The following is a 17,445-nucleotide window of genomic DNA, read 5'->3' as shown; positions in this document are numbered from 1 at the left end:
ACATAGCGATTTGTCATACGATCTGTGTGGGTCTGTTTTATGTTTTTTTTTTATACTTTTTGCTAATAAAGTCCATTTTTTTCTATTTTTCATTATTCAGTGTTTGAGTGCACCTCTTTGACCCTACTTTTTCTCTTTCTTTTTCTTAGTCATATAATTCCCTTGGGTCGGTAGCACCACCAGAGGGTCACTTTTTACCCTGACCTTTGGTTAACTGATTACTTAGTCAAATAGGGGTGATTTGACTGAGGCATCTTTTGTGTGTCTTTTATATATATATATATATATATATATATATATATATATATATATATATATATATATATATATATATATATAATCAAAAAATAAATAGATGATACCGTTCTGTGGCTAACGAAATGCTTTTATTTGTGCGAGCTTTCGAGATACACTGATCTCTTCTTCCGGCGATGTTACAATGAATGAAGCAAGGATAACTTGAAAACAGTGTCTATTGGAATGTTATCTGTGCTGGTCCTTCCCCCGGTGTGAAGAAAGAGTGTGTATGTGTATCAGTGTGAATAAAAATGAATGGAGAGCCCACAGTATAAACAGTGCTCTACACAAGGTGTGTGTGGAGTGAGAGGGATATAAATGGTGTGGGTGGGTGTGGAAATGTGAGAGTTTGTAGCACAACTAAAAGTGTGTGTGGATACTATGTGGTCCCTATTGGTGTATAGGGATGGAGAAATAAGGAGTATTAGTATGTGTGAGAGACAGCTGTGTGTGCATACATATAGCACAGTATGTACAGACATGGCCTATAGCGCTCATGGGAAGAGATATATATATATGAGTATATTCCGTGCCTGTGTGTGTATCTATATATATATATCAGAGTATATTCCGTGCCTGTGTGTGTATCTATATATATATATATATATATCAGAGTATATTCCGTGCCTGTGTGTGTATCTATATATATATATATATCAGAGTATATTCCATGTCTGTGTGTGTATCTATATATATATATATCAGAGTATATTCCATGTCTGTGTGTGTATCTATATATATATATCAGAGTATATTCCATGTCTGTGTGCTGCAGGGTCCCGCAGATCGTGGTCCAGTAATCTACAGGAGCTGCGTCAACACATCGATCAGGCCCTCCCACGTGCGGCTATAATTGCTATCCCATTTTTCTGCATCTCCCTGTGTTTACTCTGCTTCTTCACGTACGTGTCACACGCACTGACACACACAGTGTATACTCTGCTTCTGCACCTACGTGTCACACGCACTGACACACACAGTGCATACTCTGCTTCTTCACGTACGTGTCACACGCACTGACACCCACAGTGCATACTCTGCTTCTGCACCTACATGTCACACACACTGACACAGTGTATACTCTGCTTCTGCACCTACATGTCACACGCACTGACACACACAGTGCATACTCTGCTTCTGCACCTACATGTCACACACACTGACACAGTATATACTCTGCTTCTGCACCTACATGTCACACGCACTGACACACACAGTGCATACTCTGCTTCTGCACCTACATGTCACACACACTGACACAGTATATACTCTGCTTCTGCACCTACATGTCACACACACTGACACAGTGTATACTCTGCTTCACGTAGTGTCATACACACACTGAAACACAGTGTATACTCTGCTTCTGCACCTACATGTCACACACACTGACACAGTATATACTCTGCTTCTGCACCTACATGTCACACACACTGACACAGTATATACTCTGCTTCTGCACCTACATGTCACACGCACTGACACACACAGTGCATACTCTGCTTCTGCACCTACATGTCACACACACTGACACAGTGTATACTCTGCTTCTGCACCTACATGTCACACGCACTGACACACACAGTGCATACTCTGCTTCTGCACCTACATGTCACACACACTGACACAGTATATACTCTGCTTCTGCACCTACATGTCACACGCACTGACACACACAGTGCATACTCTGCTTCTGCACCTACATGTCACACACACTGACACAGTGTATACTCTGCTTCTGCACCTACATGTCACACGCACTGACACACACAGTGCATACTCTGCTTCTGCACCTACATGTCACACACACTGACACAGTATATACTCTGCTTCTGCACCTACATGTCACACACACTGACACAGTGTATACTCTGCTTCACGTAGTGTCATACACACACTGAAACACAGTGTATACTCTGCTTCTGCACCTACAAGTCACACACTGTATACTCTGCTTCTGCACTTATGTCACACACACAATGTACTCTGCTTCTGCACCTACATGTCACACACACTGACACACACAGTGTATACTCTCTGCTTCTGCACCTACATGTCACAGACACAGTGTTTACTCTGCTTCTGCCCCTATGTGTCAACCACACATTATTAATGACACAGAAATCCCTCCTGTGCCAGACACCTGCAGTGTCGCTTTATTAACCCCCAGCTTCCCCCTTGTCCTATCATTCTTGCTGTTCCCCTGTTCTATTGGTCTTATATTGTCCTTGCTGTCCCCCTGTCCCCATGACTGAGTTCCTGCTTCTGGTTGTAGGGTGGCATTTGACGTATCCACCCTGTGATGTCAAAGTGGTGGCTGACCCAGTGGCACCCAGCCTGATGACAGCAACGTGACAAGGCATGACAATGGGCCACGAAGATGTTCTGCAGTGAGGAAGAAAAATGAAGCCCAGAGCCCCATGGATCAGCACCTGCAATGGGAGAACCAGTGACATTACAAGGACACAGCAGTGACACAGATGTCCTTGGTAATCCCCTATCTATCACAGAAGCTGGGGTGACTGGTCCTGGGGCTATGTGCTAGGTTTGGAGGGTTGGGGTGTTATGGAACCAGACACTGGATGAGGATATTTCGGGGTGTTATGTGGCCACATGCTGGGTGTGGGTTTGCCCTGTGTTAGGGTTACTGTCCTGGGCAGAAAGTGTAATAATAAGAAATAAGAAGAACTGGATTATGTATCGGAGAAACAAGCTAAATAAAGAGATATGTTGTTACACTGTATTGCTGTGTATCCGTGTGTGGGGCTGTGTATGTGTATCGGGCTGTGTATGTGTATCAGTGTGTGGGGCTGTATATGTGTATCAGTGCGTGCGGTGTATCTGTCTGGCTTTGCATCAGTGTGTGCTGTGTGTCAGTGTGTGAGTGTGTGGCTGTGTATCTGTGTGTGGCTGTGTATCAGTGTGTGTGGCTGTGTACGTGTATCAGTGTGTGGAGCTGTGTATGTGTATCAGTGTGTGGAGCTGTGTATGTTTATCAGTGTGTGTATGTGTGTCAGTGTGTGGCTGTGTATCAGTGTGTGGCTGTGTATCAGTGTGTGGCTGTGTATCAGTGTGTGGCTGTGTATCAGTGTGTGGCTGTGTATCAGTGTGTGTATGTGTGTCAGTGTGTGGCTGTGTATCAGTGTGTGGCTGTGTATCAGTGTGTGGCTGTGTATCAGTGTGTGGCTGTGTATCAGTGTGTGGCTGTGTATGGGGTAGCAGGAGATAGATGTGAGGGAGGAGATAGAGAAAGTCTTGTGTCAGGAATCATGTGACCTGCAACCACATCATGTGACTTAGGAGAGGACGAAACTATTGTAATTATGGGGGGAAACCGACTTCTTCATACTCTGGGGGTGCTGCCTTTGTCTGTCTATAACATACAAATATAAATATATATATATACACATATATACACTTATATATACACATATATACACACATATATATATATACACACACAAATATATGACCCCTCTCCTGGGATATGGTGCAGTCCCACCTGCTGTCTCTTTCCTGACTCAGCTGATCGCTCTTCCTGTGCAAAGAGCAACACCACACACACACACAGAGACACACACACACAGACACACACACAAAGCGTGTGAGACAGAGAGCTTCTGAAACACACACACACACAAAGACAGTGTGGCACACAAAGCGTGTGAGATAGAGAGCTTGTGAAACACACACACAGTGTGAGACAGAGAGAGAGAGTGAGACACACACAGAGGGTGAGACACACACACACACACACACACACACAGAGAGAGTGAAACACACACACACACACACAGTGTGAGACACAGAGAGAGAGAGAGAGACACACACACACACACACACACACACAGAGAGAGAGTGTGAAACACACACACACACACACACAGTGTGAGACACAGAGAGAGAGAGTGTGAGACACACACAGAGGGTAAGACACACACACACACACACACAGAGAGAGAGTGTGAAACACACACACACACACACACAGTGTGAGACAGAGAGGGAGAGAGAGTGTGAAACACACACACACAGTGTGAAACGCACAGAGAGAAAGAGAGAGTGTGAGACACACACACAGAGGGTGAGTGACTGCCGGTCAGGATGACCCTGAAGTCTGGGACCGCTCTGTGTGACGGCTCCAGTGTGAGGACGGCGCTCTCAGACCTCTACCTGCAGCAGCTGCTGCAAAACAAGGGCCAGGCGCAGGTAAGGGGTTTCCTTCATCCCCGCACAGGTAAAGGGATCCGGCAGGTGTTAGGGCATGATGCTCTGCATGGGGGGGGGGCAGTAGGAAGTGTAATGCTTTGCATGGGGGGGGGCAGTAGGAAGTGTAATGCTCTGCATGGGGGGGGGCAGTAGGAAGTGTAATGCTCTGCGTGGGGTGGCAGGCGGAGGTGCGACGCTCTGTGGGGGGCAGGCGGAGACGCGCCGCTCTGCGGGGGGCAGGCGGAGGCATGATGCTCCGCGGGGGGTGCAGGCGGAGGCGTGACGCTCTGCGGGGGCAGGCGGAGGCGTGACGCTCTGCGGGGGCAGGCGGAGGCGTGACGCTCTGCGGGGGCAGGCGGAGGCGTGACGCTCTGCGGGGGCAGACGGAGGCGTGACGCTCTGCGGGGGCAGGCGGAGGCGTGACGCTCTGCGGGGGCAGGCGGAGGCGTGACGCTCTGCGGGGGGGCGGGCAGAGGCGTGACGCTCTGCGGGGGGGCGGGCAGAGGCGTGACGCTCTGCGGGGGGCAGGCGGAGGCGTGACGCTCTGCGGGGGGCAGGCGGAGGCCCGACGCTCTGCGGGGGGCAGGCGGAGGCGCGACCCTGTGCGGTGGGGTGGGGGGGGTTAGGCGGAGGCGCAACCCTGTGCAGTGGGGGGGCAGACGGAGTTGCGACCCTGTGCGGTGGGGGGGGGGTTAGGCGGTGGGGGGGGGGGGTTAGGCGGTGGGGGGGGGGGGTTAGGCGGTGGGGGGGGGGGGGTTAGGCGGTGGGGGGGGGGGTTAGGCGGTGGGGGGGGTTAGGCGGTGGGGGGGGGGGTTAGGCGGCGGTGGGGGGGGTTAGGCGGTGGGGGGGGGGTTAGGCGGTGGGGGGGGGCTAGGCGTGGGGGGGGCTAGGCGGTGGGGGGGGGGGGTTAGGCGGAGGCGCGACCCTGTGCGGTGGGGGAGGAGGGTTAGGCGGAGGCGCGACCCGGTGGGGGTGGCGGTTAGGCGGAGGAGCGACCCTGTGCGTGGGGGGGGGTCAGGCGGAGGAGCGACCCTGTGCAGTGGGGGTGGGTCAGGCGGAGGCGCGACCCTGTCCGGTGGGGGGGGGGGGGCAGGTGGAGGCGTGACCCTGTGCGGTGGGGGGTGGGCAGGCGGAGGCGCGACCATGTGGGGGGGTAGGCGGAGGCGCGACCCTGTACGGTGGGGGGTGGGCAGGCGGAGGCGCGACCATGTGGGGTGGTAGGCGGAGGCGCGACCCTGTGCGGTGGGGGGGACAAGCGGAGGCACGACCCTGTGCGGTGGGGTAGGCAGGCGGAGGCGCGACCCTGTGCGGTGGGGGGGGGGCAGGCGGAGGTGCGTCCCTGTGCGGTGGGGGGGGCTGGAGGAGGCTCGACCCTGTGCGGTGGGGTAGGCAGGCGGAGGCGCGACCCTGTGCGGTGGGGGGGGCAGGTGGAGGCGCGTCCCTGTGCGGTGGGGGGGCTGGCGGAGGCGCGACCCTGTGCGGTGGGGTAGGCAGGCGGAGGCGCGACCCTGTGCGGTGGGGTAGGCAGGCGGAGGCGCGACCCTGTGCGGTGGGGTAGGCAGGCGGAGGCGCGACCCTGTGCGGTGGGGGGGGTGCAGGCGGAGGCACGACGCTCTGCAGACTTTGCTCTGAGTCTTTATCACCTGATTAAAAGAATGAAGTCAGCAAGAGCAAAGTATAGAGATAAGGGAGCTGTATAGAGGGAAAGGAGGGGGGAGGGGGGAGGGTGGAGGGAGCTGTATAGAGGAAAGGGAGGGTGCAGGGAGCTGTATAGAGGGCAAGTGGGAGGGAACTGTATAGAGGGAAAGGGAGCTGGGAGTGGGGGGAAGGGAACTGTGTAGGGGGGAAAGGGAGCTGGGAAGGGGGTCTGTATAGAGGGAGAAGGGAGCTGTATAGAGGGAAAGGGGGGGAGAAGGGAGCTGTATAGAGGGAAAGGGGGGAGAAGGGAGCTGTATAGAGGGAAAGGGGGGGAGGGAGCTGTATAGAGGGAAAGAAGGGGGGGGAAGGGAGCTGTATAGAGGGAAAGAAGGGGGGGGAAGGGAGCTGTATAGAGGGAAAGGGGGGGGAAGGGAGCTGTATAGAGGGAAAGGGGGGGAGGGAGCTGTATAGAGGGAAAGGGGGGGAGAAGGGAGCTGTATAGAGGGAAAGGGGGGGGGAGAAGGGAGCTGTATAGAGGGAAAGGGGGGGGAGAAGGGAGCTGTATAGAGGGAAAGGGGGGGGGAGAAGGGAGCTGTATAGAGGGAAAGGGGGGGGAGAAGGGAGCTGTATAGAGGGAAAGGGGGGGGGAAGGGAGCTGTATAGAGGGAAAGGGGGGGAAGGGAGCTGTATAGAGGGAAAGGGGGGGAAGGGAGCTGTATAGAGGGAAAGGGGGGGAAGGGAGCTGTATAGAGGGAAAGTGGGGGGAGAAGGGAGCTGTATAGAGGGAAAGGGGGGGAGAAGGGAGCTGTATAGAGGGAAAGGGGGTGAGAAGGGAGCTGTATAGAGGGAAAGGGGGGAGGGGAGGGAGCTGTATAGAGGGAAAGAAGGGGGGAAGGGAGCTGTATAGAGGGAAAGAAGGGGGGAAAGGGGGGGAGAAGGGAGCTGTATAGAGGGAACGTGGGGGAGAAGGGAGCTGTATAGAGGGAAAGGGGGGGAGAAGGGAGCTGTATAGATGGAATGGGGGAGAAGGGAGCTGTATAGAGGGAAAGGGGGGGAGAAGGGAGCTGTATAGAGGGAAAGGGGGGGAGAAGGGAGCTGTATAGAGGGAAAGGGGGGGAGAAGGGAGCTGTATAGAGGGAAAGGGGGGAGAAGGGAGCTGTATAGAGGGAAAGGGGGGGAGGGAGCTGTATAGAGGGAAAGAAGGGGGGGGAAGGGAGCTGTATAGAGGGAAAGAAGGGGGGGGAAGGGAGCTGTATAGAGGGAAAGGGGGGGGAAGGGAGCTGTATAGAGGGAAAGGGGGGGAGAAGGGAGCTGTATAGAGGGAAAGGGGGGGAGAAGGGAGCTGTATAGAGGGAAAGGGGGGGGGAGAAGGGAGCTGTATAGAGGGAAAGGGGGGGGAGAAGGGAGCTGTATAGAGGGAAAGGGGGGGGAGAAGGGAGCTGTATAGAGGGAAAGGGGGGGGAAGGGAGCTGTATAGAGGGAAAGGGGGGGGAAGGGAGCTGTATAGAGGGAAAGGGGGGGGGAGAAGGGAGCTGTATAGAGGGAAAGGGGGGGGAGAAGGGAGCTGTATAGAGGGAAAGGGGGGGGAAGGGAGCTGTATAGAGGGAAAGGGGGGGGAAGGGAGCTGTATAGAGGGAAAGGGGGGGAAGGGAGCTGTATAGAGGGAAAGGGGGGGAAGGGAGCTGTATAGAGGGAAAGTGGGGGGAGAAGGGAGCTGTATAGAGGGAAAGGGGGGAAGAAGGGAGCTGTATAGAGGGAAAGGGGGTGAGAAGGGAGCTGTATAGAGGGAAAGGGGGGAGGGGAGGGAGCTGTATAGAGGGAAAGAAGGGGGGAAGGGAGCTGTATAGAGGGAAAGAAGGGGGGAAAGGGGGGGAGAAGGGAGCTGTATAGAGGGAACGTGGGGGAGAAGGGAGCTGTATAGAGGGAAAGGGGGGGAGAAGGGAGCTGTATAGAGGGAAAGGGGGGGAGAAGGGAGCTGTATAGATGGAATGGGGGAGAAGGGAGCTGTATAGATGGAATGGGGGAGAAGGGAGCTGTATAGAGGGAAAGGGGGGGGAGAAGGGAGCTGTATAGAGGGAAAGGGGGGGGAAGGGAGCTGTATAGAGGGAAAGGGGGGGGAAGGGAGCTGTATAGAGGGAAAGTGGGGGGAGAAGGGAGCTGTATAGAGGGAAAGGGGGGGAGAAGGGAGCTGTATAGAGGGAAAGGGGGTGAGAAGGGAGCTGTATAGAGGGAAAGGGGGGAGGGGAGGGAGCTGTATAGAGGGAAAGGGGGGGAGAAGGGAGCTGTATAGAGGGAACGTGGGGGAGAAGGGAGCTGTATAGAGGGAAAGGGGGGGAGAAGGGAGCTGTATAGATGGAATGGGGGAGAAGGGAGCTGTATAGATGGAATGGGGGAGAAGGGAGCTGTATAGAGGGAAAGGGGGGGGAGAAGGGAGCTGTATAGAGGGAAAGGGGGGGGGAGGGAGCTGTATAGAGGGAAAGGGGGGGAGAAGGGAGCTGTATAGAGGGAAAGGGGGGGAGAAGGGAGCTGTATAGAGGGAAAGGGGGGGAGAAGGGAGCTGTATAGAGGGAAAGGGGGGAGAAGAGCTGTATAGATTGAAAGGGGGGAGAAGGGAGCTGTATAGAGGGAAAGGGGGAGAAGGGAGCTGTATAGAGGGAAATGGGGGGGAGAAGGGAGCTGTATAGAGGGAAAGGGGGGGAGAAGGGAGCTGTGCGGTGGGGGGGGTCAGGCGGAGGCGCGACCCTGTGCGGTGGGGGGGGGGCAGGCTGAGGCGCGACCCTGTGCGGTGGGGGGTGGGCAGGCGGAGGCGCGACCATGTGGGGGGGTAGGCGGAGGCGCGACCCTGTGCGGTGGGGGCGGGCAGGCGGAGGCCCGTCCCTGTGCGGTGGGGTAGGCAGGCTATAGAAAACAAATGCTTGTTACATTAAAAATGTCATTCAGAGTTGTTGTTTTTTTACATTTTATTATATTTATTTATTTTAAATGCTACAAGTATTCTCTCATAGTACAGAACTGATTATTAAAAAAAAAAACACATGTAGGATATTGCTTGGTCTGCAGCTTAAATAGATGGCAAGAAAACGTGTTTTTGTTTGTAGTTATCTTTTAGGCATTCGTGGTAGAGCAATGTCTATATTTTTATCTCCCAGACATCCTTGAGACGTTCCACTCATACTATCAATCTCTGTTCTGAATAACAGCCCATATTCCAGACTGATTCATTACGACTAGTACCTTAAACCCATCCTTATTATCCTACTCCCTAAAGATGCTCATGTCACACTTATTTAACTGAAATCCTCTCCTGTGTCAGACGTGAGCTCTGCTATGTAGAATTTCAGCAACACTCAAACATCCTCATTGTAATTAACACGTCTTATACAGCGTAGTCAAAATGGATTCTTACATCACACGAGACATTAAGGCTGGGGCCCCGCTGGCGCTGAGCGCGCTCATGCTTGAGTGCGGCGACGTCACCAGCTATCCAAGCATGAGCGCCGGGTGTCCTGGCTATTTTGCAAGCGCGCGGGGGTGGGGGGGGGGGGCGGGCGTTGCGGGCAAATTGAGAGCGCTCGAAAGTTACATTTTTTTGTTTACCCAAGCGTGGGTGAGCGCGCGCGCACAGCGTGAGCGTGGATGTGACTGATCCACATTGACTAAGGTAAGCGCGCCAAGCACTAAGCGTGCTCAGTGCCAGCGGGGACTCGGTCTTATACAGGAGGGAGCTGTATACAGGGAGGGGGTGGGTGGGAGCTGTTTAGAGAGAGGGATGAGCTGTATAGGGGAAGGGAGCTAGGGAGAGGGAGCTGTATGCAGGTGGAGGGAGCTGTAGAGGGGTAGGGTGACCAGATGTCCCGGTTCTTTAATGTCTGTCCCGGCTGCCCGACATTCTTTAAAAAGTCCATTTTTTGTTGGCTGTCCCGGTTTTGACCATCAGAGCAGGGGGGCAGCAGAGAGCAGAGAATGCAGGGAGGGGAGCAGGGGGGGGGCAGCGGAGAATACAGGGAGGGGAGCAGGGGGGCAGCAGAGAATGCAGGGAGGGGAGCAGGGGGGCAGCAGAGAACAGATAATGCAGAGAGGAGAGCAGGGCTGGGGGCAGCAGAGAGCAGAGAATGCAGGGAGGAGAGCAGGGGGGGCAGCAGAGAGCAGAGAATGCAGGGAGGGGAGCAGGGGGGCAGCAGAGAGCAGAGAATGCAGGGAGGGGAGCAGGGGGGGGGGGCAGCAGAGAATACAGGGAGGGGAGCAGGGGGGCAGCAGAGAATGCAGGGAGGGGAGCAGGGGGGGGGGCAGCAGAGAATACAGGGAGGGGAGCAGGGGGGCAGCAGAGAACAGATAATGCAGAGAGGAGAGCAGGGGGGGGCAGCAGAGAGCAGAGAATGCAGGGAGGAGAGCAGGGGGGGCAGCAGAGAGCAGAGAATGCAGGGAGGGGAGCAGGGGGGCAGCAGAGAGCAGAGAATGCAGGGAGGGGAGCAGGGGGGGGGGGGCAGCAGAGAATACAGGGAGGGGAGCAGGGGGGCAGCAGAGAATGCAGGGAGGGGAGCAGGGGGGGGGGCAGCAGAGAATACAGGGAGGGGAGCAGGGGGGCAGCAGAGAACAGATAATGCAGAGAGGAGAGCAGGGGGGGGCAGCAGAGAGCAGAGAATGCAGGGAGGAGAGCAGGGGGGGGGCAGCAGAGAGCAGAGAATGCAGGGAGGGGAACAGGGGGGCAGCAGAGAACAGATAATGCAGAGAGGAGAGCAGGGGGGGGGGCAGCAGAGAGCAGAGAATGCAGGGAGGAGAGCAGGGGGGGGCAGCAGAGAGCAGAGAATGCAGGGAGGGGAGCAGGGGGGCAGCAGAGAGCAGAGAATGCAGGGAGGAGAGCAGGGGGGGGCAGCAGAGAGCAGAGAATGCAGGGAGGAGAGCAGGGGGGGGAGCAGAGAGCAGAGAATGCAGGGAGGGGAGCAGGGGGGCAGCAGAGAACAGATAATGCAGAGAGGAGAGCAGGGGGGGCAGCAGAGCAGAGAATGCAGGGAGGGGAGCAGGGGGGCAGCAGAGAACAGATAATGCAGAGAGGAGAGCGGTGGGGGCAGCAGAGAATGCAGGGAGGAGAGCAGGGGGGGGGCAGCAGAGAGCAGAGAATGCAGGGAGGGGAGCAGGGGGGCAGCAGAGAACAGATAATGCAGAGAGGAGAGAGGGGGGGGCAGCAAAGAGCAGAGAATGCAGGGAGAGCAGGGGGGGCAGCAGAGAGCAGAGAATGCAGGGAGGGGAGCAGGGGGGCAGCAGAGAACAGATAATGCAGAGAGGAGAGCAGGGGGGGGGCAGCAGAGAGCAGAGAATGCAGGGAGGAGAGCAGGGGGGGCAGCAGAGAGCAGAGAATGCAGGGGGGCAGCAGAGAGTAGAGAATGTATGGGAGGACAACAGAGAGCAGAGAATGCAGGCGGAGAGCAGGGGGGGCAGCAGAGAGCAGAGAATGCTTGCAAGGGGGTAGCAGAGAATGCAAGGAGGAGAGCGGAGGCTGGGTCTGAGCTGTGGGGGTGGGGTTAGCTGCAGAGGGTGGGGGCGGGGTTAGCTGCAGAGGGTGGGGGCGGGGTTAGCTGCAGAGGGTGGGGGCGCGGTTAGTTGCAGAGGGTGTGGGTGGGATTAGTGTCAGCGGAGCCTCAGCAGTGAGATCCGGAAGCGAGGTGCCTTCTGCCAGGGCCCAAGATGGCTTTCCCCCCAGCCATGCTCCACAGTGACAGGTAGGACACACCCCCCCTAAGGCTGAGTCCAGGCGCTGACCCGTGCTGAGGCGCGCTGACGCTTGTCAGTGAGCCCCTGCAGCCGCAATGAGAGCAGCTTTAGCAGGGGCTCACGCACGCGTGCGGAGGCGTAGGTCTTATACAATTTTTAGTTTGAGCGCTCACGGGAGCGCAGGGCCGGTCACGTGAGCGGTTCGCCCAATGAGGGCAAACCAGCTCCGTGACGTCACTGGCCCGCCCCCCGACACGCCCCCGGACGGAGCGCGGTCTAAGGCCAGGGAAAGCACCCGCTTTCCCTCAGCGCGCCTCCGCACGGCTGCAGTCACCATGGACTCAGCCTAACTCCTTGCGGCTGCTCCTCAGAGCTGGTGTGTGTGTCTGTGTGTTGGTCAGTCTATGTGTATGGTGTGTGTCTATGCAGGTGAGTGGCTGTGTGAGTGTCTGTGCAGGTCAGTTGCTGTGTGTGTCTGGGCAGGTCAGAAGCTGTGTGTGTCTATGCAGGTCAGTGGCTGTGTGTGTGTCTGGGCAGGTCAGTGGCTGTGTGTGGGTCTGGGCAGGTCAGTTGCTGTGTGTGTCTGGGCAGGTCAGTTGCTGTGTGTGTCTGGGCAGGTCAGTTGCTGTGTGTGTCTGGGCAGGTCAGTTGCTGTGTGTGTCTGGGCAGGTCAGTTGCTGTGTGTGTCTGGGCAGGTCAGTTGCTGTGTGTGTCTGGGCAGGTCAGTTGCTGTGTGTGTGTCTGGGCAGGTCAGTTGCTGTGTGTGTGTCTGGGCAGGTCAGTTGCGGTGTGTGTGTCTGGGCAGGTCAGTTGCTGTGTGTGTGTCTGGGCAGGTCAGTTGCTGTGTGTGTGTCTGGGCAGGTCAGTTGCTGTGTGTGTGTCTGGGCAGGTCAGTTGCTGTGTGTGTGTCTGGGCAGGTCAGTTGCTGTGTGTGTGTCTGGGCAGGTCAGTTGCTGTGTGTGTGTCTGGGCAGGTCAGTTGCTGTGTGTGTGTCTGGGCAGGTCAGTTGCTGTGTGTGTGTCTGGGCAGGTCAGTTGCTGTGTGTGTGTCTGGGCAGGTCAGTTGCTGTGTGTGTGTCTGGGCAGGTCAGTTGCTGTGTGTGTGTCTGGGCAGGTCAGTTGCTGTGTGTGTGTCTGGGCAGGTCAGTTGCTGTGTGTGTGTCTGGGCAGGTCAGTTGCTGTGTGTGTGTGTGTCTGGGCAGGTCAGTTGCTGTGTGCTGCCCCATGTCTGGGCAGGTCAGAAGCTGCGTGAGTGTCTGTGCAAGTCAGTGTGTGCAGGTCAGTGGCTGTGTGTGTGTCTGGGCTGGTCAGAAGCTGCGTGAGTGTCTGTGCAAGTCAGTGTGTGCAGGTCAGTGGCTGTGTGTGTCTGGGCAGGTCAGTTGCTGTGTGTGTCTGGGCAGGTCAGTTGCTGTGTTTGTCTGGGCAGGTCAGTTGCTGTGTGTGTCTGGGCAGGTCAGTTGCTGTGTGTGTCTGGGCAGGTCAGTTGCTGTGTGTGTCTGGGCAGGTCAGTTGCTGTGTGTGTCTGGGCAGGTCAGAAGCTGTGTGAGTCTGGGCAGGTCAGAAGCTGTGTGAGTGTCTGGGCAGGTTAGTGTCTGTGTAGGTTAGTGGCTGTGTGTGTGTGTGTGTGTGTGTGTGTGTGTGTGTGTGTGTGTGTGTGTGTGTGTGTGTGTGTGTGTGTGTGTGTGTGTGTGTGTGTGTGTGTGTGTGTGTGTGTGTGTGTGTGTGTGTGTGTGTGTGTGTGGCTGTGTGTCTGTGGCTGTGTGTCTGTGCAGGTCTGTGGCTGTGTGTCTGTGCAGGTCTGTGGCTGTGTGTCTGTGCAGGTCTGTGGCTGTGTGTGTGCAGGTCTGTGGCTGTGTGTCTGTGCAGGTCTGTGGCTGTGTGTCTGTGGCTGTAGGTCTGTGGCTGTGTGTCTGTGCAGGTCTGTGGCTGTGTGTCTGTGCAGGTCAGAGAGAGAATGGGGGGGTTAGAGAGACTGGAGGAGGGTGGAGAGAGAGAATGGACGAGGGAGGGGGAGAGAATAGAGGAGGGGATTGAGAGAGAGAAAATGGTGAAGCGGAGGAAGAGAGAGAGAAAGAGGGAAGGGGGAGATTGGGTGGGAAGGAGTAGGAAAAGGAGAGAATGAGAGGGAGAATGGGGGACGGAAGGGAGAGAGATACTGGGGGGGATGAGAAAATGGGGGGGAGGGATAGAGAGAATGGGAGGAAGGTAGAGCGAAAATGGGAAGAGGTAGAATGAATAATACAGCATCAATGGTGACACTATTAGATAAATATCATTATAATATTCATTCATTTAGTAATGTCATTTGTTGTATTAATAATTTTTTCCATGTGTTCCGGTTTTTCATTTTCAAAATCTGGTCACCCTATAGAGGGGGGGGGGAGGGAGGTGTATACAGGTAGAGGGGGGAGGGAGGTATATACAGGTAGAGGGGGGAGGGAGGTGTATACAGGTAGAGGGGGGAGGGAGGTATATACAGGTAGAGGGGGGGAGGGAGGTGTATACAGGTAGAGGGGGGAGGGAGGTGTATACAGGTAGAGGGGGGGAGGGAGGTGTATACAGGTAGAGGGGGGGAGGGAGGTGTATACAGGTAGAGGGGGGAGGGAGGTGTATACAGGTAGAGGGGGGAGGGAGGTGTATACAGGTAGAGGGGGGAGGGAGGTGTATACAGGTAGAGGGGGGAGGGAGGTGTATACAGGTAGAGGGGGGAGGGAGGTGTATACAGGTAGAGGGGGGGAGGGAGGTGTATACAGATAGAGGGGGGGGAGGTGTATACAGGTAGAGGGGGGAGGGAGGTGTATACAGGTAGAGGGGGGAGGGAGGTGTATACAGGTAGAGGGGGGAGGGAGGTGTATACAGGTAGAGCGGAGGAGGGAGGTGTATACAGGTAGAGGGGGTGCTTTAGGACTTCCTTATGCAAGCAGTGGAAAACAGTGACCGTTTACAACAAAACAAAAGCAGAGAAGACAGATAGTGGTGCAGAGGAAAATAAAAAGTAAAATATAGTGAATAGTAATAAGTAGGACACAGTAATAACATTACAGGATAGAAGCAGATGTAGGCGGAGATTACAGAGGGAGATGAGAGAGAGAGAGAAGAGCTTCTAATGTACAAGAAAATATACCCTCGTTCCCCAAACTGCTGTCCTTCCCTCATCAACGGGAATCAAGAGAAGTACTAGATTAAGCAACTAAAATCGATTTAAAGTGAGATCTAGCCCTGTTACAGATCAGTTAGAGCATCGTCTCATTTAGTATTGGTTTTAATTTATATTCGTATTGTTTTTTCTTTAATTTAATATTTACAGTAGTTCGTAATTTAATCTTTCACTTGCCTTATCCCCTGTAATAAATGGTTCCATTTATTATTTAATATATGTAGATTGGTTATTTTATTATTCTGTTATTATAGGGAGGGAGGGGGGGGGGGGGGGTAGGATCCCTATTACTGCCAGTATGGCCTCCTCTTACAATGTTGGCACTGCGAGCAGGGTCCTACTCTGGTTAATACCAGTTATGGGGAGGGCACTGGGTAACAGTACTTCATAGTTGTCACATAGGCCAAATAAAATGGAGGCTGGGCTATGAGAACAGGTGGCGATTGGCCCCATGGCGTTTTCTTTTGGACTGTGTGGCTTTGGGGGCTCAGCGATTTTGAAGGGATCTCCCCCCCATTGCGGGATTGGGCAGCCTCGGAGAATCACTGCGCGGCGCTATCACCTGCCAGGCCTGGGAGACCAGGAAGGAGGTGATGTCACCAGGTCCAAGCAGGACACTGGAAGATATCCGACATCCTGAGAGTATCTACGGAGACACTTCCTCCAGTTTCCACGCTGAGAGAACAATTCTTTGTTAGGGGACAAAAAGAGGGGGAAATTCTCCGCCAATACGCCTGCAAGGCGGCTGTTTTGCCGCGAATTTGTCTGCCGCCAAGGGACCTTTCACCGCAGCCGCTCTGCCGCTGGACACTCAGCCGCCGCACGTTTTGCCAAAGATGCAAGTTAATTGAAAGGGTTTTAGAGGTTGGGGTGGGGAGTTGAGGATAGTGGATTAGGGTAAGGGGTTAAGGTTTTTAGGGTGGGGGTAGCTTTCGTATTGGAGGGTTTTGGGGTAAAGTTAGGGGCTTGGCAGTGAAGCGGCCGGCACAGAGATGTCCCTGCGACGAGGTGAGTGGCAGCTAAATGCTGGTGCCGATTTAGTCGCGGCAAAACGGCCACAACCAAATGTTCTAGATTGCTGCAAGAATTGCTGAAGGTGAAGGATCCATCTGGACTGGGAGCCAGTGACTGTTTGCCGAGAGACCAGTTTCTAGCAGGGTTCCAATGGATTTTCTGAGACAAACGTTGAAGGAACGCTTCAGGTACAACCCAGAACTATCCTCCCTGGGAAAGGACGGAACATCGTTCTTTACGTTGGCATAAGGAGAGAGGTACCCCAGAACCAGCCATCAGTAGAAGATGTGGAGGAGCTGGACACTTTGCAGAATATTGAAAATCTGCTATACCAAGCAATAACCAATCTGCTATAATTAAGCCGTGGACCAGACAGTGGGAGCCTGTTCAAAAGGCCCAACTACAAACATAATGGATATTGCTGGAGATTGTCCTGTTTTGTGGGCACAGGTAAACTGAAAAGCCACGGCTTGCCTTTTAGACTCTGGCTCTTAAGTTACAATTACTTTCAGGAACATTTTCAAGGAAGAGGCCCGAACATACGTAGTGCCCAGGACTCACTAACATGACCTGCTGCAAATTACTTGGAAATTCCATTTCTTGGGTATGCCTGGTTTCAAGTTCTTCTATTTCAGAAGAATTTTAAAAAGAAGGTGTTGTTATAGTAGTAAAACAAGTTGTGAAATGAATTTGTGTAATTATAGGGATGAAAGTTTTGCAGGGAGCTGATTGTCTTCTTAAGGAAATACGCTTCATGTATTGGAAATACGTTTCCAAAAACCTTACAGAACAAAGAATATTACAAAATATGTGCAGAGTCGGTCACAGGAACAGAGTTATTGCTGAGGTTGGGTGGGAGATTGGAATAGTTTGCAGCCCATATAGAAGCGTGGTTATTCCAAAACGCCAAGACATCCTTACTGAAGCTTGTGTCTGTACTAGTGGAATTCCAAGAGGAGAAGTTGTTCTATTTCAGTCGCTATTGAATGATGCATTGTGGGGAAGAGTGGTGATCGCACGCACGCTAGCAGTTGTATAAGCTGGTAGAGTTCTTATTGAATTATGAATCGTGGGGATACACCGTTAAGATTAAATCTGATCACTATCCTAGGGGAATTAATCTGAATTGAAGTAGACCAGGATTTTACAGAATACAAATTGGATGTCCATGGCTTCATATTATAATTCGGTCACCATTGCAGTGAATGTTAATTGGGTCCAAATTAAACAACCAACAGGAGTCTCCAGTTACTATCCATTAACAGACTCTCTGAACCTTCAAGGCGCACATTTCTCCAAACAACAAAAGAAACAGCGTGTGTCTCTATGGTACTTCAAAAACATCAAAATGTGTATTCGAAACATGAGGGTTATGGGTGTACAAACAGTATGTGCCGTCATAAACCCACTGGCGAAAGTGCC

The 17,445-nt window shown here is 54.0% G+C and overlaps 1 protein-coding gene and 1 long non-coding RNA gene across 3 annotated transcripts in view; both read left to right on the top strand.

The window, feature by feature from the left end:
• The window catches only part of LOC142467691 (uncharacterized), a 7,027-nt gene extending 4,010 nt beyond the window's left edge, over positions 1-3,017 (top strand). Inside the window, exons 2-3 of the long non-coding RNA XR_012788474.1 lie at positions 1,073-1,199; positions 2,573-3,017. This is a non-coding gene — a long non-coding RNA (uncharacterized LOC142467691). The remainder of the gene's footprint in view (positions 1-1,072; positions 1,200-2,572) is intronic.
• Positions 3,018-3,823: 806 nt separating this feature from the next.
• Positions 3,824-17,445, top strand: part of MPP1 (MAGUK p55 scaffold protein 1) — a 34,311-nt gene continuing 20,689 nt past the window's right edge. Inside the window, exon 1 of one of the 2 annotated variants that reach the window (XM_075573107.1) lies at positions 3,824-4,506. In XM_075573107.1, coding sequence (XP_075429222.1) covers positions 4,402-4,506 — 105 coding nt within the window. In that variant the 5' untranslated portion in view covers positions 3,824-4,401. The remainder of the gene's footprint in view (positions 4,507-17,445) is intronic. The other variant, XM_075573106.1, reaches the window with a different exon arrangement.

The sequence above is a fragment of the Ascaphus truei genome, chromosome 16 (assembly GCF_040206685.1).
Source record: "Ascaphus truei isolate aAscTru1 chromosome 16, aAscTru1.hap1, whole genome shotgun sequence".
In the NCBI taxonomy this organism is placed as follows: Eukaryota; Metazoa; Chordata; class Amphibia; order Anura; family Ascaphidae; genus Ascaphus; species Ascaphus truei.
Note: the sequence above shows the minus strand (reverse complement) of the source record. Positions and strands in the feature narration are given on the sequence as shown.